We start from the raw sequence: 23,863 nt of genomic DNA, 5'->3' as shown, positions 1-23,863 counted from the left end.
CTGGGGAAATTACTCATACCGACATTGGGGAAAATACCAACACTGGCACTGGGGAAAATACCCACACTGGCACTGGGGAAAATACCAACACTGGCACTGGGGAAAATACCCATACTGGCACTGGATAAAATACTCATACCGGCATTGGGGAAAATAGCCACACTGGCACGGGGGGAATATCTACACTGGCACTGGGGTAAATATCCACACTGGCACTGGGGGAAATCACCCACACTGGCACTGGAGGAAAATATCTACACTGGCACTGGGGAAAATAATCACACTGGCACTGGGGGAAAATATCCACACGGGCACTGGGAGAAATACCCACATGGACACTGTGGAAAATACTCAAACTGGTATTAGGGGAAAAACTCACGTTAGCACTGGGGGAAAATTCTCACACCAACACTGGGGGAAATACCCACACTGACACTGGTTACCTACACTAACACTGGGGGAAATACCCACACTGGCACTGGGGAAAGTACCCGCACTGGCACTGAGGGAAATACCTACAGGGGATTGGAGAGTGGCGAATGTCGCGCCCCTGTTCAAAAAAGAGGCTAGGGATAACCCTGGGAATTACAGGCCAGTTAGTCTTACTTCGGTGGTAGGCAAAGTCATGGAAAGGGCACTGAAGGATAGGATTTCTGAGCATCTGGAAAGACATGCTTGATTAGGGATAGTCAGCACGGATTTGTGAGGGGTAGGTCTTGCCTTACAAGTCTTATTGAATTCTTTGAGGAGGTGACCAAGCATGTGGATGAAGGTAAAGCAGTGGATGTAGTGTACATGGATTTTAGTAAGGTATTTGATAAGGTTCCCCATGGTAGGCTTCTGCAGAAAGTAAGGAGGCATGGGATAGTGGGAAATTTGGCCAGTTGGATAACGAACTGGCTAACCGATAGAAGTCAGAGAGTGGTGGTGGATGGCAAATATTCAGCCTGGATCCCAGTTACCAGTGGCGTACCGCAGGGATCAGTTCTGGGTCCTCTGCTGTTTGTGATTTTCATTAATGACTTGGATGAGGGAGTTGAAGGGTGGGTCAGTAAATTTGCAGACAATACGAAGATTGGTGGAGTTGTGGATAGTGAGGAGGGCTGTTGTCGGCTGCAAAGAGACATAGATAGGATGCAGAGCTGGGCTGAGAAGTGGCAAATGGAGTTTAACCCTGAAAAGTGTGAGGTTGTCCATTTTGGAAGGACAAATATGAATGCGGAATACAGGGTTAACGGTAGAGTTCTTGGCAATGTGGAGGAGCAGAGAGATCTTGGGGTCTATGTTCATACATCTTTGAAAGTTGCCACTCAAGTGGATAGAGCTGTGAAGAAGGCCTATGGTGTGCTCGCGTTCATTAACAGAGGGATTGAATTTAAGAGCCGTGAGGTGATGATGCAGCTGTACAAAACTTTGGTAAGGCCACATTTGGAGTACTGTGTACAGTTCTGGTCGCCTCATTTTAGGAAGGATGTGGAAGCTTTGGAAAAGGTGCAAAGGAGATTTACCAGGATGTTGCCTGGCATGGAGAGTAGGTCTTACGAGGAAAGGTTGAGGGTGCTAGGCCTTTTCTCATTAGAAAGGAGAAGGATGAGGGGCGACTTGATAGAGGTTTATAAGATGACCAGGGGAATAGATAGAGTAGACAGTCAGAGACTTTTCCCCCGGGTGGAACAAACCATTACAAGGGGACATAAATTTAAGGTGAATGGTGGAAGATATAGGGGGGATGTCAGAGGTAGGTTATTTACCCAGAGAGTAGTGGGGGCATGAAATGCACTGCCTGTGGAAGTAGTTGAGTCGGAAACATTAGGGACCTTCAAGCAGCTATTGGATAGGTACATGGATTACAGTAAAATGATATAGTGTAGATTTATTTGTTCTTAAGGGCAGCACGGTAGCATTGTGGATAGCACAATTGCTTCACAGCTCCAGGGTCCCAGGTTCGATTCCGGCTTGGATCACTGTCTGTGCGGAGTCTGCACGTCCTCCCCATGTCTGCGTGGGTTTCCTCCGGGTGCTCCGGTTTCCTCCCACAGTCCAAAGATGTGCAGGTTAGGTGGATTGGCCATGATAAATTGAACTTAGTGTCCAAAATTGCCCTTAGTGTTGGGTGGAGGTGTTGAGTTTGGGTAGGGTGCTCTTTCCAAGAGCCGGTGCAGACTCAAAGGGCCGAATGGCCTCCTTCTGCACTGTAAATTCAATGATAATCTATGATTAATCTAGGACAAAGGTTCGGCACAACATCGTGGGCCTAAGGGCCTGTTCTGTGCTGTATTTTTCTATGTTCTATGTTCTATGTTCTAATACTGGCTGAAATATTCAGACTGTCATTGGGAAAGTACCTACACTAATACTGGGGAAAATATTCACACTGGCACTGAGGGAAAAACCCACACAGGCACGGGGGAAAATACCCGCACTCACACTGGGAAAATGCCCACACTCACACTGGGAAAATACCCACACTGGCACTGGGAAAATACCCACACTGGCACTGGGAAAAACACCCTCACTGGTACTTGGAAAAATCCCCCACTGGATGTGGGCTAAATATCAATACTAGCACTGGGGGAAATGCCCACAGTGGCACTGGGGGTAATATCCACATTGACACTGGGTACCTACACTAACACTGGGGGAAATACCCACAGTAGCACTGGGGGAAATACCCACAGCGGTACTGGGAAAATCTGCACACTGGCAATTGGGGGGAAAAAAACTCTGATATTAGCTCCTCACATTCCTCAGTGTTGGAGCTGATGGTGGGGTCCCATTGCAGCACACATAAGGATCCAGCTCAAGTCTTGCGCCTTGTTTAGAATTACCGAGGAGCTTGGGGGTAATAGTCCCCAGTGACTTTCTCCATGGCAATGCGTCAACCAGTCAGTCGATATGCCAGTTAATCAGCACACCTTTTCTGAATTGTTGCGATTGTTTGAAATTTGGCATTCTTGCATTTGTCCGGGTGAGTCTCTCCTTTCAGTGATATTCAGCAGAGTGGGAGAAGGGCTGGGCGGCCAGGACATCATTGGAAGAGATGAGTCTGGAGGTCGCATGAGCATGATTGAGGGTTCCAGCTGCAGGTAGGCATGAGGCAGGTGCGAAGGAGGCAATTTTTACACAGGGAACAGGAGGCGAGGTCAGATGCTGAGCCCAGTGCCGCAGGGAGAGAGTTCTCTATATGAGTCGTGTACCAGTAGCAGTAGATGAGTTACGCCAGTTTGACCATTATCCAGCAAGTCCGATCCACAAGCCAATCACCCTCGTATTGTGTTGCCATTCATCCCAGTATTAATCCTGTGCCATCGCTGGGCATTCACTTCAGCGCCGGTGAGAGTATTTACTCCAGGCACCGAATGGGTGTCTGCCACAGCAGTGGTGTGGGTATTCAGCCCATGGTTCCATTACGGCAGTGGTCTGCTCCATCAGATTCCGTGCGTCAGCATGACTTTCACTTGCACGCACAGGAATCATGAGGCGTGTGATCTGTGGGCAGCCCGCGTTGGGCAGAGGTCACCCTCTGGTTTGCTGCGCTGGTGCCAAATGCTCAGCCGTATGAATCGGAATGAAGATAGCGCGACTGCTGCCAGGGTACAGGGCATTGACCCGCAGGATCTTCTGCTGATGGCGGCAGAGCGCTGCATGAGAAAGGGAATGGAATGAAAATGAAAATCGCTTATTGTCACAAGTAGGCTTCAAATGAAGTTACTGTGAAAAGCCCCTAGTCGCCACATTCCGGCGCCTGTTCAGGGAGGCTGGTACGGGAATTGAACCGTGCTGCTGGCCTACCTCGGTCCGCTTTAAAAGCCAGCGATTTAGCCCAGTGAGCTAAACCAGCACTACGGAATTCCCTTCGGTTCTAGAACATGACCGAGCTGACATAGCATTGTGCAAACGGTCATACGGTCCGCCTACGCCATGGGGGAGTCTACAATCCTGAGCGAGGTCATGTCTTCCCTGTGTCTGCTTCTCTTTGGCATAGGCGTGTGTCCCTTTGGTCACCTGCACAGCCACTGGCAGTGGAATACCTGTTCTTCGCTGAGATTGCAGTTTTGGTTGCAGCAGACTTCAGTGAAGGACGCCCTCATGAAGTGCAGACATCTCAAATGTCGTCCCTTGCTGAGGTTCAGCTCATGGATTTGCTCCCCGGGCACCCGGACTAACCTGTTTTCCTGCTGTTAAGCCTATCCCCCCCCCCACACCTTCTCCTCCCTCTTCTAGCCCCTTGTACTGCTCCGTGTGACCGCTTCTCAGGCATTTAGTGTTTGCTCGGAGAATTATAGAATCCCTACACTGCAGAAGGGGGTGTTTTGTCCCATCGAGTCCTCACTGACCCTCCGAAAGAGCACCCTACCCATATCCACTCCCGCCGTCCATTCCACCCTATTCCCGTAACCTAACCTGCACATCCCTGACATTAAGAGGCAATTTTATCATGGCCAGTTCACCTAACCTGCACATTTTTGGACTGTGGGAGGAAACCGGAGCACCCGGTGGAAACCCACGCAGACGCGTGCAAACTCCACATGGACAGTCACCCGAGGCCAGAATCGAACCGGGGTCCCCGGGCTGTGAGGCAGCAGCGCTAACCGCTGTGCCACCGTTCAAGAGGAATGCCTGACTGGGCACCAATACCTGGGAGAAACTAGTTTTTTGTAGAAGCCTCCTGGAGAATCACTTCCCTGTACCAAACTCTAGAGAGCACCAAATATGTGTCCAATTGGACAACAGCCGGGGGGGGGGGGGGGGGGGGGGGGCATCAATCAACAACTATCCTGTAAGGAGTTGGCAATCTCTTTAACTGTAGCGCTGGTGTGGGGGATTATTTCTGCTACTTAATGCACGTTGAGCCATGCGCGATTTAAGACAGGACATCAGTTGGAGCGTTGAGCACCGAAACAACAACACTGGTGTCAAATCCACGTTCGACATGGCCTAATGTCATGATGTGCCTGCCTAGGTCCGAAGCCCTCGCCATGATAGCATCCAATGTGATATGTAAGAGAGGTCTGCGAGCATGCAGCAGATCCAATGGACACCCATAAATTACCCACCAGCAAGTGCTATCAGGCCCAGCAGAACTTACCATTCAGAAATAGATGATTGGCCCAATCCCCCTGTGGGGAAACAGAAACCAATTCAGACCAGTTACAGGTTAACTTGCCTGAACTGGGGCAACTGGTTTGGAACGGGTCTAAGTTGGATTTTACTGGTCTCATCAGAAATCACCCGTACTTTCAGCTGACTTTGTCTGTAACCAGTTAACCTGTTGTGAATTTTTACTAAAACTAGCACATCCAGAATGGGACACAAAACCCCAATTGAGGGTGAACCTATGTTAAAGGTTCATCAAAAGCTCCTTCCCTTTGTGCTCAATGCCTCAATTTCTAAAACCCAGGATCTCCTATGCCTTTAACTTCCCCAATCTTCATACGTTCATAAGATATAGGAACAGAATTAGGCCATTCGGCCCATCGAGTCTGCTCCTGCCATTCGATCATGGCTGATCTCATCCTGCCCTTAATTCCCCCGTCCTGCCCGTTCTCCATAACCCTTCAACCCATTACCAATTAAATATCTGTCTAACTCTTCCTCAAATTTACTCACTGTCCCAGCATGGGGCAGCACGGTAGCATAGTGGTTAGCACAATCGCTTCACAGCTCCAGCGTCCCAGGTTTGATTCCCGGCTTGGGTCACTGTCTGTGCAGAGTCTGCACATCCTCCTCGTGTGTGCATGGGTTTCCTCCGGGTGCTCCGGTTTCCTCCCACAGTCCAAAGATGTGCAGTTTAGGTGGATTGGCCATGCTAAGTTGCCCTTAGTGTCCAAAATTGCCCTTAATGTTGGGTGGGGTTACTGGGTTATGGGGATAGGGTGGAGGTGTTGACCTTGGGTAGGGTGCTCTTTCCAAGAGCCGGTGCAGACTTGATGGGCCGAATGGCCTCCTTCTGCACTGTAAATTCGATGATAATCCACCGCACTCTGGGGTAGCGAATTCCACTGATTCGCAACCCTTTGGGAGAAGTAGTCTCTCCTCTTCTGTTTTAAATTTGCGTCCTCTTATCCTAAGACTGCGACCTCTCTTTCTCGAATGCCCCACAAGAGGAAGCATCCGCTCCACGTCTACTTTATCCATTCCTTTTATCATCTTGTATACTTCAATTTGATCTCCCCTCATTCTTCTAAACTCTAGAGAGTACAGGCCTAAACTGTTCAATCTCTCCTCATATGACAAACCCCTCATCTCTGGGATCAATCAAGTGAACCGCCTCTGAACTGCCTCCAATACCACTACATCTTTCCTCTCATAAGAGGACCAAAACTGTGCACAAGACTCTGTGGTGATATCCATCACTGTAAGTACACAAAGGGCTAATGTACATACACTACACCTAGCTAGACACTAGAGGGAGCACCAGAGACATGACACACAGGCAGTCAACCAATAGGTCAGTAAGATAGGACACGACCAATGGGCAGTCACGATACACACAGAGGTGACACTACCACAGGAGGGCATTACACCAACCCATATAAAAGGACACAGCACACATGCTCAGTCTCTTTCCAGTGGAGACACTCAGTGAGTACAGACACAGGGTTGATTGAACATCACACCCACCACGTGGATTGTAGCAGACTGGTTCGTCAGTCTGAGTAGCTATAGCAGGATTAACAATGGCATCGAATCCAAGTAGGAGAATTGTTAATAGTTTAATAAATGTGTGAAAGCTATCTCCAAGTCTGAACCTTCCTTTGTCAGAGTGCACATCAAGGAAGCAGCTTATGCTACGTCAAGAGTATAACAAAACATGGTACCAGTGAGTCACTGTTTAAATCCATACAGCTCAACTCAACAAAACAGTGACAACCAGCAACAAAAGCCAGGCAAGATGATGTTCGGGATTCCGGTTCCACAGCAGCTCCAGTACCAAGCAGCCGCGCATGCGCAATTGAGAACAAGGCCCCAAGTAAAGGAACAGCGATCTGCGCATGCGCAATCGCTTCCTACGCTCCACGTCACAAGGGTCATGATGTCAGAGGCCCCGGACCACGCCCACTTAAAGGGGAAATGTCCCGAAACACGAAAAAAAAAATGTAAAGCCTCAAAACCAGATTCTTTCACCTGGAACGACAGCACAATGCTTGAAATTCGACCAGTAGCTGAAAGTAACCTCCGCAGAACCCTGCAACCAGCAGTCAGCACTGCCCAAAGAGATAATACAGTCCTTGAAGACTGTGACTCAGACCTTGAATTCTTCTTTGGACATCGTGAGCCCAATGCCAGCTCCGACACAAAACGTGATGATATGGTCTTGGAAGACAATGACTCAGACGAAGCTTTCACCTTGGGAGGCTACCCCAGTACCAAATCCGAACCGCAACTAGACTTGTTGCACATTGACGACCCCGACGACGAGTTCTTCGGATTTGAGGATCTCCAGCCCAGCAGATATGACATCCCGACTCGTGACTGCAGGATTATGGTGCGGCCTGACACCAAGAGACAGAGAGCGGTACAAGCCCACAGAGAGTGGCCTGCTGCCACACAGAGAGTGGTCCACGCACCGCGAAGGGTCCCCGACTCCAAACAGAGAGTGGTCAACGCACCACAAAGGGTCCCAGCCTCCACACAGAAAGTGATGAAATACTCCACAGCGAGACAACTGCACGTCACCACACAAGAAGTGACTCCAGTGACACAAGCCTCCACAGTGAGCTCGTGGACAGCCTCCACGACAGAAGCAATGCAAGACTCCAAAGCGCAGTCCTTGCATGAACAAGACCATGAGGGTCGAGCAACCTCCTCTGAGCAACCAGCAGCAGACAATGCAAGTCTGCCATGCTCAAGTGTGCAGTAAGCAGACTATGACAGTCTACCACGCTCCAGTGAACAAGAAGAAGACTATGATAGTCTACCAGGCTCCAGTGAACAAGAAGACTCTGACAGTCTACCACGTTCAAATTTACAGCAAGCAGACTATGACAGTCCACCCAGATTGTTTGAGCCACTAGAAGAAGACTCTGACGGTCCGCCCAGCTCAAGTGAACGACAAGAAGACACTGAGGCTCTACCCACTGTATGTGAGACAAGTGACGACGGCATCCCACTTCCCATACCAGATGTGCAACGTGACAGACGTCAGCTTAAATGTACAGAGGCACTCGATAATCATAGTGAGACTACTGGTGACTCCGGTGACACCACGTTAATTCAAACCTCATTCGCTCGAGCCTCTCCACAAGCAAATGCATTCCTGACTGTTTTGACCCCGTACGGGGAGGATTACGAAACTTCAAAAGATGCAAGTGAACCTGCAGTGACTCCGGACGGGGAGCATCAAGAAACCAAAGCCTATTCAGGTGAACCAGAAAGGGCTCCAGAAGGGGAGCATCGACAAACCAAAACTGACTCAGGTGAAACAGACCAGACTCCAGACGGGAGCATCGACAAGCCAAAGCTGATTCAAGTAAGCCGGACATGACTCCAGATGGGGAGAGCCGCAAACTCAGCGACGGCACGCTCAAGGAAACAGCAGACGCCACAAAGCTCGCTAACACGAGTAACTCTGTGAAGGACTCGTATTATCCACAGAGTGTAGTCCTTGAGCGCAGCAAACATGGCAACAAAACCAACCACAACAACAACATCAAAGACAATAGCAAGAAGCGTACCAAAGGCAACAACGTCGACAACAAGCACGACAAAAATAACACCTATGGAACTACGACTGGTACGACATGGTACAACTCTGCCAATACGGGACACTGTTACTGCTCAGCTCAGTACAATGACATGCCATGGCAGGACAATGCATCTTACCAATTCACGTTTGTTGCACTACCAACAGGCAACCTGGCTTTCAGGACAGATGCCATCAAGAATTACCACCACAAGCATCGAAAGAAAAAAAAGAATCCAAATCCGACAACGAAGTGAGTTGACCACTTCTCGGTTCCTTCAGCACAGGGACACTGAGGGCGTTTACAATGCAATGCCACCATCAACATCACCAACTCACCAACCAAACAAGAAAACCACCCGACCATAACAATTAATGAACTTTGGACTCATGCATATGATTTGGACTTATTGTTTAGTGATCACTGTTATCATAACTTGTACAGAGTATCACTCATCTACCAAGTTTGTTCAATTTTCTTTAACACTGTACAGAAAATATGTAACACGAAAAAATAGAGGATGTGGTGACATACATCACTGTAAGTACACAAAGGGTTAATGTACATACACTACACCTAGCAAGACACTAGAGGGAGCACCAGAGACATGACACACAGGCAGTCAACCAATAGGCCGGTAAGATAGGACACGACCAATGGGCAGTCACGATACACACAGAGGTGACACTACCACAGGGGGGCATTACACCAACCCATATAAAAGGACACATCACACATGCTCAGTCTCTTTCCAGTGGAGACACTCAGTGAGTACAGACACAGGGTTGATTGAACATCACTCCCACCACGTGGATTGTAGCAGACTGGTTCGTCAGTCTGAGTAGCTATAGCAGGATTAACAGTAGCGTCGAATCCAAGTAGGAGAATTGTTAATAGTTTAATAAACGTGTTGAAGCTATCTCCAAGTCTGAACCTTCCTTTGTCAGAGTGCACATCAAGGAAGCAGCTTATTCTACATCAAGAGTATAACAAAACATGGCTCCAGGTGGTCTGAATCAGCTGTGCCACCTTCAATGATTTGTCTCCACTTGTCTCAGTTTCTCTGCTCCTGGTAAACCCCCTCAGCCCATTATTTTGTATTGGCGATGCCCTCGGGATTGGATGTCCCTGTTTGTCCGTACAAGCCTGCTCCACTCTAACCACCTCTCCGCCACCCCATACCTATCGCCCTCTGCTCCCTTCCCCATCGTTGCTCCACCGGTAGGATGTACTTGGACCACCCTCGGCGGCAGTGATGCCCTCTGCATTCTCCATTCACTCTGACTCCTGCCACCGGCCGTAAGGGTGTCAGGGAGAGTCGCGCCATACCCACTGGGCCCACGGGAAACTGTTCCTGACGCCTGTCCAATCGGCGGCAGCAGTTCAGAATATGTGGCCACCAGTGAGCCTCTTTGATACCCTTCCTGCCTGTTACATCGCTTGCAGGTTTGTCCCATGTAACCTAAACCTTGGAAGTGAACTGTCTCCATTTATGTTCTGTCTTTGCAGACCGACTTCCTAAACGTTGCCGGTTAACTCAGTGGTGAGTTAATAGGACTCTCAAACCATGGAACATGGGTTCAAGCCCCATGCTGGGTAATGTGTTTTCTTTTAAATATTGTCAAATTCCTGAACCTTTATTGATTTCTACCAAATACTTCATTTATTATCAATTAATACAATCAATTCTCCTCCACGTTTATTGGATGCAGGGAATCTCATTGACCGCAATCTCCTGATTGTGTATCTTCATCATTTACAGAATCGGCAGGAGTATGTTTTACAGAGGAAGCATTTGATAAACAATAGGCCAGCTCGGTGCAAGAACTTGCCATTGGTTCAGGGCTGCACAGGCCTAGGAATGGGTAACTTGAGCTTCTTTGTTAGTCTGTGTCAAGCCAGTTTGTTCGTTTTAATGCAAGCAACTGACACCGTCGAGAAACAGCAACTGCACATGTGCAGGAAGTGCTCCCCCTACTGTTGCGGCACAAGTACACACAGCCTTCTCCATTCCCTCTGCCCCAATATTGGTGATATGAATTTGGCGGCCTTGGCTCTAGAATTCTCCTGGGTGAGCTCCCTGGCCTCGCCACCTGCCGTTCTTCCTTTAAGACTCTGCTTAAACCTGTCGCTTTGCCCAAGCTTTTGGGTTAGTCTATATCTTTACCTCAGCTCAATATTCTCGAGTACATATCGGTGAGGTGTTTTGGGACGTTCTGCTGTAGCAAAGGCTCAATGTAATTACAAGTTATTTTTTGCGATGTAATTCATATCCATACATCAACCCTAACGCTGGAAGCTAAAGGATTGCGGATTTGTTCCGACTGCGGGATTGGAATATGCCAATGGTCCATTTCCATTAAGGAAAGGTAGAGCTTGCATTAATACGCCCCCTTGCACAAGATCAGGATGGCCCTAAGCTCCTTTACAGGTAGTGACTGCACTTTTGAAGTGTACTCTCCATTGTAATGCAGGAAGGGCAGTAGCCAATTAGTGCTCAGGGAGCTCACACAGGCTCCTGGGACTATGAGAACGACCACACAACCTTCCAACTATGAGCCAGGCACCTGAGAAAACGTCACCGCACTCCTTCGAAATGGGTGGCAGGGCAGTGGTTAGCACTGCTCTCTCGCAGCGCCAGGCACCCGGGTTCGATTCCGGCCTCGGGTGACTGGCTGCGTGGAGTTTGCGCGCTCTCCCCGTGTCTGCATGGGTTTCCGCCGGATGCTCTGGTTGCCTTACACAGGCCAAAGGCGTGCGGGATAGCTGGAGTTACGGGGATAGAGCGGGGGGAGTGGGCCGAGGTAGGACGCTCTTTCGGAGGGTCGGCGCAGACTCGATGGGCCAAATGGCCTCCTTCTGCACTGTAGGGATTCAAAGAAGTATTATCATGGGGACTTTGGCTTCGGCCTTGGTCTAATAGCAGCACACTCCCTCAGTGGTGTGCTGGAGTCTCAGTCCAAATTAATTTCTCAAGTCCCGGGAGACCTCGAACACAAGACTCTCTGACTCCTAAGCAAGAGTTCTCCCAACTGGATGATGCTTTGGTGCCTCCAATGGCAGAACAAAGATGTGCATTGGGCTCTCTCCCACCCATTACCACCCCCCCGCCAGCCCAACAACCCCCACCCCACCCAACTCCCCTGTAGTTTGATTGAAGGGGGCTGCAAGAGGCAATATCAGAGGCAGCCATCTTGTTCTGCACTCCCCGCCCCAATGAGAAATCTGGGAGCATGTTGCGCCCTCAGACAAATTTTAAGCACCCCGATAAGGTCGCCAATTGCACAAGGCCGAGATCTACCCTCACCTCCATGTGTGCTAACAGAACCTTGGACGCCAGCCTCTGAAACCCCTCCCAGCCCGAATCTTGCCGGGAAAATGTTCCACTTCAGATCCGTGTGTTGTAGATTGCTCGGCCTGAAGCCCTTTGCATGAATAAAATACAGGCTTCAGCGGTTTGCAGGTTTCTAGGCCGTAAGGAACACAGGGCCGGCGGGAGGCCGTCGCATCCCTCGACCGCATGCTGCCACCTAGCTGGATCAGAACTGATTTTAACTCCACCTACCCAACTTAGATCCATATCCCTTGATACCCTTACCCGCCTATTCACCTCAGTTTTGAAATTTCCAGTTGCTCTCTAGCCTCATCATGTGAAGAAGTGCTTCCGCTCGTCGCCCCTGAACGGCCTAGCTCTAATGTTAAGGCTATGCCCCCTGGTTCCAACCCTCTCCACCCCCACCAGAGGCAATAGTTTCTCTCTACCTAGCTCATCAACCTTTTTAGAATCATCCCATGTACCTCAATCTTCTGCATTCAAGGGGATATCGGCCTAGGTTACGCCATCTTCCTTGGTCATCTAACTCTGTCAGTCCTGGTAGCATTACGATGAATCTGGCTGCACCCCCTCCAAGGGCTAACATATCCTCCCTGAGGAGTGGGGCTCAAAACCCAAACAGACTCCTGTAAATGGAGTCTGGTTCCAGCTTTACTCAGCTGCTCCTGGGAATTCCAGACTTTTTCAGATCTCCGACCATTACATTGGATGGATGGTTGCGGCCAGTTGTGACACGTGAGCTTCGACTGCATCAAAGCTCACTCTTCGCCTTCATTGTCGAAAGCTTTCTCCCGTCACAGGTTCTGTGAGAGGAAGGGGAGTGTGGGCGGAGGGGCTGACCATTTATTGCTAACTGGCATTTGACACCAGGAAGTTTTGGGTCTGGGGCCTTGCATCCCGCAGTGCCGGGTGTGTGGGCTGCCTGGCCCTCACCTATCTCAGCGAGGGCTCTGCCAGTGGACCGGGGGAACTGTAAAGAGTCTCTCAGGGCTGGGCACAGAGCCAGCTCACCGGGTCAACTCAAACGCTAACGAACGGACCCAGAAAGCCAACAGTGAGGGTATGTGCAACCGTGGCAACGGGGGGCTCTGGAATCTTTTGGAAGCCTGTGATGTACTGTCCTCACTTAAAATCCTCACTGCATTTCAATCTATCTAACAGGGGATTGAGGGGGGTGTGTGGACCGCCAATCTATCAGACTGTACCATGTGAGATGGGATTGAGGGGGGGGGGTGGGGTGTGGATCGCCAATCTATCAGACTGTACCATGTGACATGGGATTGAGTGGGGTGCGGGTCGCCAATCTATCAGACTGTACCGTGTGACATGGGATTGAGTGGGGTGCGGGTCGCCAATCTATCAGACTGTACCATGTGAGATGGGATTGAGGGGGGGTGTGGATCGCCAATCTATCAGTCTGCACCATGTGAGATGGGATTGAGGGGGGTGCGGGTCGCCAATCTATCAGACTGTTCCATGTGAGCTGGGATTGAGGGGGGTATCAATTGCCAATCTATCAGACTGTACCATGTGATGTGTAATGGGGGTGCAGACCGCCAATCTATCAGACTGTACCATGTGACGTGTGATTGAGGGGAGTGAAAACCGCTAACCTATCAGACTGTACCACGTGACATATGATGGGGTGCAGAACGCCAATCTTTCAGACTGTACCATGTGACATGGGATTGAGGGGGATGCAGACCGCCAATCTTTCAGACTGTACCATGTGACGAGGGGTTGGGAAACTCAATTTATCCGACCTTTCCATGCTGCATGGTGGGGTGCAGACTCTCTTGCAGCAGGCTATACTATGCGCTGTGGAATTGCGGGGGGGTGCTGAACCTTGACCTATCCGACTACACCGCGGTCTACGATGGTGGAACCGTGGGGGTCCCACTTGACGCGAATGAGCAAACTCTCAGGTGCCCCTCCCACCCCTCACAGAGCAGCTCCTCAAGGTGCCGATGTCCTCTTCTCGCTGTGCTGTAGGGAGAGAAAAGGGGATGAAGAAAGGAGGAACGAGGAAGACGCCTTGAAAAGAAGCGGTGAGCGGGGTTAGAAGGAAAGGGTTAGCAGCAAATGACCAGTCATTTGGCACACGGCTTGGCGTCAGGGCCTTGTCTGGCCGGATTCAATGCTTAGCGATTGTCTGAAATGGAAGTGATAGAGGACAGACACTGTCTGCTAAAACCAACCAGGCAACAGGGCCAGAACATGATGTCTGGGCCCCCCAGCAGCACACAAAACAGTTATTACAGTCCCAGGGTGCACCTCCACTTGTGGACACTCTCAATGACATTCTTATGTATGACAGGCTCTTTAAAAAGGGCAGTAGTCCATGAGGTGAGATTAGAATGAGAGCTGCTACTTACTGTAGGGCACGCACTCATATTGGATCTCCAAGTACTTGTAGGTTCCTGGGCAGGGGTCAGGGAAGACATCCGATCCTGCCACCACCACACACTGCGTGCGATTGTTACACCTGTCAAAGAGACACCACCAATTAGCCATTTGGAATCCATTGTGGAAACAGTGCAGTAGATACAACATTCTGTTTTTAAACTTGCAGGGCAAAGAGAGTACGGGATAGATACAGAGTAAAGCTCCCTCCACACTGTCCCCATCAAACGCTCTCAGGGCAGGTACAGCACGGGGTTAGATACAGAGTTAAGCTCTCTCTACACTGTCCCCGTCAAATGCTCTCAGGGCAGGGACAACACGGGGTTAGATACAGAGTTAAGCTCCCTCCACACTGTCCCCATCAAACACTCCCAGGACAGGTACAGCACGGGGTTAGATACAGAGTAAAATTCCTCTACACTGTCCCATCAAACACCCCCAGGACAGGCACAGCACGCGTTAGATACAGAGTAAAGCTCCCTCTACACTGTCCCCATCAAACACTCCCAGGACAGGTACAGCACGGGGTTCGATACAGAGTAAAGCTCCCTCTACACTGTCCCCATCAAACACTCCCAGGACAGGTACAGCATGGGGTTAGATACAGAGTAAAGCTCCCTCTACACTGTCCCCATCAAACACTCCCAGGACATGTACAGAATGGGGTTAGATACAGAGTAAAGCTCCCTATACACTGTCCCCATCAAACACTCCCAGGACAGTTACAGCACGGTGTTAGATACAGAGTAAAGCTCCCTCTACACTGTCCCCATCAAACACTCCCAGGACAGGTACAATAGTGGGTTAGATACAGAGTAAAGCTCCCTCGACACTGTCCCATCAAACACTCCCAGGACAGGTACAGCATGGGGTTCGATACAGAGTAAAGCTCCCTCTACACTGTCCCATCAAACACTCCCGTTCCATTCCATTCCATGAGCTATCTGAAGAGCAGGGAGTTTTCTACTTTCTGGTCCAGCATTACTTTCTTAACAAAATTACGGATCCAGTCATTGATCTGCTGTCTTTGGAAGCTGACTGCAGTCTTTGTCTATATAATAATGCTCATGTCCACTCATGTACATGAAGTGGTCCATGGAGTCCGGGTTGCTGTGGCTACACACACTTTGACGTGCATGTTGTGTCTGCAGGCTCTGAGATTCTGTCCATCACATTGTCCACCAGGAGTCTCTCCCGCCATTGGCGGCTTCGGAAGGATTTTGCAGGTTGACACACTCAACCTGATTGGCCGCGTTACGAAAGCACCTTCCCCGGCCGTCAAGTCCTGGGGTGGGACTCGAACCCGGAGCTTCCGGCTCAGAGGCAGGGACGCCTTTCTGTTTTGGGGAGCTCACTGGGGTCTTATTGGGATGGATAAAACTCTGACAGGGATGGACAGACTGGATTCAGGAATGTTGTGCCCTCTGGGTGGGGGTGAGGGGTGGTGGGCTAGATCCACGGGTCACAGGCTCAGGATACTGGAAGTCTGCAGAGGGATTTCGATAGGCTAAGTGAATGGGCTAGGGTCTGGCAGATGGAATACAATGTTGACAAATGTGAGGTTATTCATTTTGGTAGGAATAACAGCAAAAGGGATTATTATTTAAATGAAAAAATATTAAAACATGCTGCTGTGCAGAGAGACCTGGGTGTGCTAGTGCATGAGTCGCAAAAAGTTGGTTAACAGGTGCAACAGGTGATTAAGAAGGCAAATGGAATTTTGTCCTTCATTGCTAGAGGGATGGAGTTTAAGACTAGGGAGGTTATGCTGCAATTGTATAAGGTGTTAGTGAGGCCACATCTGGAGTATTGTGTTCAGTTTTGGTCTCGTTACCTGAGAAAGGACGTACTGGCACTGGAGGGTGTGCAGAGGAGATTCACTAGGTTAATCCCAGAGCTGAAGGGGTTGGATTACGAGGGGAGGTTGAGTAGACTGGGACTGGACTCGTTGGAATTTAGAAGGATGAGGTGGGGATCTTATTGAAACATATAAAATTATGAAGGGAATAGATAGGATAGATGCGGGCAGGATGTTTCCACTGGCGGGTGAAAGCAGAACTAGGGGGCATAGCCTCAAAATAAGGGGAAGTAGATTTAGGATTGAGTTTAGGAGGAACTTCTTCACCCAAAGGGTTGTGAATCTATGGAATTCCTTGCCCAGTGAAGCAGTAGAGGTTCCTTCATTAAATGTTTTTAAGATAAAGATAGATAGTTTTTTGAAGAATAAAGGGATTAAGGGTCATGGTGTTCGGGCCGGAAAGTGGAGCTGAGTCCACAAAAGATCAGCCATGATCTCATTGAATGGCGGAGCAGGCTCGAGGGGCCAGATGGCCTACTCCTGCTCCTATTTCCTATGTTTCTATGGGGTGAATTCTCTGCCTCCCCAGCCGTGTGTTTCTCTGCAGCGTGCCGTCCCTGGCACGGGATTCCCCCTTCCCACCACTGACCAACGGGATTTCCCATTGTAGGCACCCCCACGCCCCCGGGAAATCCATGAGCAGGGGGTTCACTGCCAGCGGAACTGAGAACCCTGCCAGCGGAGAATTCACCCCGATATTGTACTGTGCACAATTGTGCCATCAACACTTTGTATCCAGGCATTTTTTCCACTATTTTTTGCACTGTGAAATCGCTCAGAGCTGACTTTTTAAATGTGGCTCTATTTGCGTCCCGATATTCCGCATGTTTTATTACCTGAAATGAAACCTGTTTGTTTTGGATTGGGTAATGGGGAGCTCTGCTGGACCTCAATATGGACTGTTAGTGGCTGCTTTCAAGGACGACTGAAGAAACGGATTTGGTAACGCGGTGGAACTCAGTTCAAGGTTGGAACAAGGAAGGAAGCCAAGGATCCCAGCTTGGTCAAGCTGATGTCCAGTGCTCCTGGACCCCTGCAAGGCCAGAATGGCAAAACACGTCCACTGCTACAAAAAACAAAACAGGAAGGACTGATGAACAGGCTGCTGGACTGTGAGGGTGGAGTCACAGTCATCGAGTCGTACAGCGCAGAAAAGCTCCTTCGGCCCATCGAGTCTGCACTGACAATAACAATCCCTAATCTTGCACTAATCCCACAACAATGACTCCTACGTCAGGCTCCTGTTCATTGAAAATCGCTTATTGTCACAAGTAGGCTTCAAATGAAGTTACTGTGAAAAGCCCAAAGTCGCCACATTCCGGCGCCTGTTCGGGGAGGCTGGTACGGGAATTGAACCGTGCTGCTGACCTGCCTTGGTCTGCTTTCAAAGCCAGCGATTTAGCCCTGTGCTAAACAGCCCCTGGCATTGACTATTGCGCAATAACTATTGAACACTGATGAGTCAGAGTACAGGAGGTAGATAGAGGCCGGTATTCTTCGAGCCTCTGCGCTAAAATGGTGCTTGGCACGGGGCGGAGAAGGGGGCCTCAGACCCGCGATCAGTTCCGACGCCAGGACGCGATTCTCCGGCGACCGGAGAATCGATGGCAGTCGCGCGTGCGCCGACGACACGGCGCCGGTCGGGGGCCGTTGAAAGAGTTTTTATTCCTGCGTCGGCGCCCGTTCTGGGACCCCATTCTGCGCCCCACACTGGGGTAGCACGGTGCCGATCCTGGCCTGAACCCGGCGCCGCGGGGTCCGTGGATGGTCAGTTGGATCGGCGCCAACTAGCGCATGCGCAGTGGACTTCTTCCCCGCGCCGGTCCCGACGCCAAAGGGCGTAGGGCTACAGGAGCCGGCGCAGAGGAAAGGAGGCCGGGGGTCAGAGAGGCCGGCCCGCTGATCGGAGTGCCCCGAACCGCGGGCCAGCCCACTGCAGAGGCCCCCCTGGGGTCGGAATCCCCTCCCCCCCCCCACAGGCCGCCCCCGGACCCTTCAACGCCGAGGTCCCGGCGGCTCAGAGGATGTTAGAACGGCGGCGGCGGGACCTCGGCTTTTTGACGACGGCCGCTCGGCCCATCCGGGCCGGAGAATCGGCGCATACCCTGACTGGCGCCGCGCCGACCACGCCGGCCCCAATGACGCCGATTCACCGCTCTGCATCGGCGCGGCGTGGCGCGATTCGCATGGCCCGCCGGCGATTCTCCGACACGGCAGGGGGTCGGAGAATTCCACCCACAATCTCTCTCTCAATGTCACCAAAATAAAGAGCTGGTCGTTGACTTCAGGAAGCAAAGTACTGTACACACCCCTGTCAGCATCAATGGCGCTGAGGTGGAGATACGACCATAAGTCATAGGAGCGGAAGTAAGGCCATTCGGCCCATCGAGTCCACTCCACCATTCAATCATGGCTGATTTCAACTCCATTTACCCGCTCTCTCTCCATAGCCCTTAATTCCTCGAGAAATCAAGAATTTATCAACTTCTGTCTTAAAGACACTCAACGTCCCGGCCTCCACCGCCCTCTGTGGCAATGAATTCCACAGACCCACCACTCTCCGGCTGAAGAAATTTCTCCTCATCTCTGTTCTAAAGTGACTCCCTTTTATTCTAAGGCTGTGCCCCCGGGTCCTAGTCTCCCCTGCTCATGGAAACAACTTCCCTATGTCCACCCTATCTAAGCCATTCATTATCTTGTAAGTTTCTATTAGATCTCCCCTCAACCTCCTAAACTCCAATGAATATAATCCCAGGATCCTCAGACGTTCATCGTATGCTAGGCCTACCATTCCTGGGATCATCCGTGTGAATCTCCGCTGGACCCGCTCCAGTGCCAGTATGTCCTTCCTGAGGTGTGGGGCCCAAAATTGCTCACAGTATTCTAAATGGGGCCTAACTAGTTTTATAAAGCTTCAGAAGTACATCCCTGCTTTTATATTCCAAGCCTCTTGAGATAAATGACAACATTGCATTTGCTTTCTTAATTACGGACTCAACCTGCAAGTTTACCTTTAGAGAATCCTGGACTAGGACTCCCAAGTCCCTTTGCACTTCAGCAGATGATTGACAGCTTCAAATTCCTAGGTGAGTATATCACCACCACTTTGTCCTGAACCACCCAAGTCGACGTTACGACCAAGAAAACACAACAGAACCGACACATCCTCAAAAAACTAAGGAAATCTGTCAGGATAGGTAACAACACCTCCGCCACAATAGTTCCCAACACCGGGGCCCTGCAAGGATATGTGCTCAGTCCTCTACTGTACTCCCTATACACACACGACTGTGTAGCAAGATATAACTCCAATTCAATCTATAAGTTTGCAGATGATATGATTGTGGTGGGTCGTATCTCAAACGACGACAAATCAGACGAAAGAAGGGAGATAGTGTTTTAGCCGAGTTTGATCGAGGGAGATCGCACCCAGTCGCGGGTAGTCGGAGTCCTCAGCCGAGTCGGACTCGTAAAATGGCCGCCGCCGTCGGTCGCACGTGTCGGGTCGAGAAGATGGCCGCCGACAAGATGGCCGATCCCATGATTCGCACGAGGCTGATGACGCGTCAGAAGAAGGCGTGTCGGGTCGGTGCGCAGCAACATTGCGAGGCCTGCGGGCCCGAGAGCCTGATTTTCGGGCTGGCTGTTCTTTGTTTTTCTGGCCCCTGGGTCTGGCCAGGCAGACCCTCGCAAAGTGCCCTTTCTTCCCGCAGTCGCTGCAGATCGCGGAGCGGGCTGGGCAGCGTGGGCGTGGGTGCTGGCCCTGCCCGCAGAAGTAGCATTGTGTGCCCCCATGGTGAGCGGGTCGCCGCGTGGCACAGGCCTGTAATACGGTTGAGTCTGAGGAAGTCCGGGGCGGGGGCTGGCAGAGTCCGCGGGATACGTACCCAAGTTATGTCGGGCCACCGCCAGTGAGGAGGCGAGCGTTAGCGTCTCCTGGCGGTCTTTTGCCCCGTTTTCGAGCAGCCGCTGCCGGATGTAGGTCGAGCGGATGCCGGACACGAAAGCATCTCTGATGTGCAGGTTCATATGGACTTCCCCTGTCACATCCTGATGGTCACAGTCCCTGGCAAGCGTGGTGAGTTTTTCAACAAACTCGTCTAGTGATTGCCCCGAGCGCTGCCAGCAGGTAGAGAGTAGATGCCGGGCGTGCACCTCATTGATGGGTTTGACAAACCGCTTGCAGAGCAACTCGATCGCTGCATCATAACTCATCGCCTTTTTGAGCGTGGCGGAGATTCTGTGACTCACCCGTGCGTGGAGTAGACGCAGCTTGCGTGGCCCCAGGATGGGAGTCTCTGCGGAGTCCAGGTAGGCCTCGAAGCACCGCAGCCAGTATTTAAACATTTCCTTCGCCTCCGGCGTTCGTGCTTCCAGATTGAGCTTCTCTGGTTTTAGGCCTGCGTCCATCCTGAATCTAGTTTAGCCTAATAAATTGAGGTACCCTCAATAATGACGCTTAGAGATTAAACTGTAAAGAAGGCTTTATTAGACTAATAACTATGCTAGAGCTAGAGACGAGAGCTGACTGCTGCACAGCCCATGAGGCAGCCCTTTATGTATGGCTCCCAGATGGGCGGAGCCAGAGGCAGAGTCCCCAGGGTTCCAAGCCTGGTCTTAAAGGGGACACCACCTTACATGATGATAAGGCAGTAAACGTTCATCACAGTCGGAAAGACCAAGGAACTGATCATCGACTTCAGGAAGCTCAGCACGACACACACTCCCATCTGCATCAATGGCTCCGAAGTGGATATGGTCGATAGCTTTAAGTTCCTGGGGGGTCACCATCACCAACAGTCTGTCCTGGTCCACTCACGTTGATGCAACAGTCAAGAAAGCGCAACAACGTCTCTACTTCCTGCGGAAGCTAAAGAAATTCGGCATGTCTGCATCGACTCTCACAAACATCTACAGATGTGCCATAGAGAGCATCCTATCCGGCCGCATCACAGCCTGGTATGGCAACTGCTCGGTCCAAGATCTCAAGTAACTGCAGAGTGTGGTGAACTCAGCCCAACGCATCACACAAGCTTGCTACCCTCACATTGATTCTGTCTACACCTCCCGCTACCTCAGGAAGGCAGACAGCATTATCAGAGACCCCTCCCACCCAGGCTTTGCCCTCTTCCAGACCCTTCCATCAGGCAGAAGGTACAGAAGTCTGAAGACCCGCACATCCAGACATAGGAACAGCTTCTTCCCCACAGCTACAAGACTCCTCAACGACTCCCCCTCGGACTGATCTGTTCCCTGTAAGAACACTATTCACGACACCCTATGCTGCTCTTGCTCATATATTTGCTTTGTTTGACCCCTTGTTACGCACTGTAACCAATCACTGTTTGTCGATGTACCATTTGTCAATGTACTCTGTTGATTATTCTTTTGTCTACTATGTACGTACTGTGTACGTTCCCTCGGCCGCAGAAAAATACATTTCACTGTACTTCGGTACATGTGACAATAAATATCAATCAATGAATCAAAAATTTGTATGTCCACATTGACTCACCAATTTTTACAGATGCACCATAGAAAGCATCCTATCAGGCTGCATCACAGCCTGGTATGGCAATTGCTCGGCCCAGGACCGTAAAAAACTACAGAGAGTCGTGAACACAGCCCAGTCCATCACACGAACCTGCCTCCCATCCATTGACTCCATCTACACCTCCCGCTGCCTGGGGAAAGCGGGCAGTATAATCAAAGACCCCTCCCACCCGGCTTACTCACTCTTCCAACTTCTTCCATCGGGCAGGAGATACAGAAGTCTGAGAACACGCACGAACAGACTCAAAAACAGCTTCTTCCCCGCTGTCACCAGACTCCTAAACGACCCTCTTATGGACTGAACTGATCTCTCCATGTATCTTCTCTACTGAGTAGTACTACACTCCTGTATGCTTCACCCGATGTCCATGTCCATGTATTTACAGTGTGTATTTATCATATGTCCGATGTTTTTCATGTATGGAGTGATCTGTCTGGACTGCACACAGAACAATACTTTTCACTGTACTCGTTACACGTGACCATAAATCGCATTCAAATCTTACCAGCACTTGTCCTATATCCTTGAATGTGATGATGTTTCAAGTGCTGATCCAATTGCTTTTTAAAGTTGTGAGGTTTCCAGCCTCCATCCCCTTCCCAGGCCGTGCATTCCCGATTCTCTTATTTTTCATTGATCCTACATTTTGATGGAGCTGGGTGGCATAGCCGGCGCAACTGCCCATCGACAGAAATAGACGGAAACACTACAGCGCGAACAATTTACATTAACGCGAGATGAGTCCTGAGGATGGTCTTCAAGGAAGTGAGACAGGTGAAGATGTTTAGGAGGGAGGTCCAGACTGTGGAGCTGAGACGGCTGCAAGCACTGCCCCCACGATGGGGCGAAGAGGGGCGGATTGCACAATAAGCCAGAGGCGCAGGAGGAGAACGTTTGATGGTGGCCTTGGGCTGGGCCACCTTACGGAGATAGGAAGGCATTTAAACACAAGGTTGAGAATTTCAGATGTTACTATGGAGTGGGAGCATCCCAACAAGGTCATAGAATCATAGAATCGCCACAGTCCAGAAGGAGACCATTCGGCCCATCAGGTCTGCACCGACCCTCCGAAAGAGCACCCCTCCTAGGCCCACAGCCCTGCCCCATCCCCGCAACCCCACCTAGCCTTTTAGAGGCAGTCGTGTTGTGGTATTATCACTGGACTGGTAATACAGAGGCCCAGGATAATGCTCTGGGGATTCAATAGAAATCTAGAATTAAAAGTCTAATGTCGACCATGAAACCTTTGCCAGTTGTTGTAAAAACCCATCTGGTTCACTAATGTCCTTTCGGGAAGCAAATCTGCCGTTCTTACTCAGTCTGGCCGAGATGCGACTCCAGGCCCACAACGATGTGGTTAACTCTTACATGCCCTCAGAGATGGGCAATGCAAGATGGGCAAAGCAAAATGGGCAATGCAAGATGGCAAAGCAATGCCCACATTCCATGAACGAATTTCAAAAAAGGACACTAACGGGCGGTTTAGCGCGGCCAATCCACCTAAACGGCACACATTTGGGAGGAAACTGGAGCACCCGGAGGAAACCCACGCAGAGACGGGGAGAAAGTGCAAACTCCACACAGACAGTCACCCGAGGCTGGAATTGAACCCGGGTCCCTGGCGCTGTGAGGCAGCCGTGCTAACCACTGTGCCACCCTGCCGCCCATGGTGCATCTCAAGCTACGGGTATTAACGGGTGAAACTGAGACAAGGGGCGGGATTTTTCGATTCCCCGCCAGTTGGGAGAATCGCCGGGGGTCGGCGTGAATCCCGCCCCCGTCGGCTGCCAAATTCTCCGGCACCGGGGGTTTGGCAGGGGCGGGAATCGGGCCGCGCCTGTCAGCGGCCACTGGCAGCCCCCCGCCCCCGGCGATTTTCCGGCCCGCAATGGCCCGAACGCCCGCCCGTTCTGTGCCGGTCCCACCAGCGTAAATTGGAGTTGGTCCCTTACCGGCGGGACCTGGCGGCGTGGGTGGGCTCCGGGGTTCTTGGGGGGTTGCGGGGTGGGGGATCTGGCACTGGGAGG

At 50.8% G+C, this 23,863-nt stretch overlaps 1 protein-coding gene across 6 annotated transcripts in view; it reads right to left on the bottom strand.

The window, feature by feature from the left end:
- LOC140403323 (adhesion G protein-coupled receptor L1-like) overlaps nt 1-23,863 on the bottom strand; it is a 1,433,961-nt gene that overhangs the window by 821,906 nt on the left and 588,192 nt on the right. For all 6 annotated transcript variants that reach the window (XM_072491182.1, XM_072491186.1, XM_072491185.1 and 3 more), the window contains one exon: nt 14,397-14,506. In XM_072491182.1, coding sequence (XP_072347283.1) covers nt 14,397-14,506 — 110 coding nt within the window. The remainder of the gene's footprint in view (nt 1-14,396; nt 14,507-23,863) is intronic.

The sequence above is a fragment of the Scyliorhinus torazame genome, chromosome 27, assembly GCF_047496885.1.
Source record: "Scyliorhinus torazame isolate Kashiwa2021f chromosome 27, sScyTor2.1, whole genome shotgun sequence".
Taxonomy (NCBI): Eukaryota; Metazoa; Chordata; class Chondrichthyes; order Carcharhiniformes; family Scyliorhinidae; genus Scyliorhinus; species Scyliorhinus torazame.
Note: the sequence above shows the minus strand (reverse complement) of the source record. Positions and strands in the feature narration are given on the sequence as shown.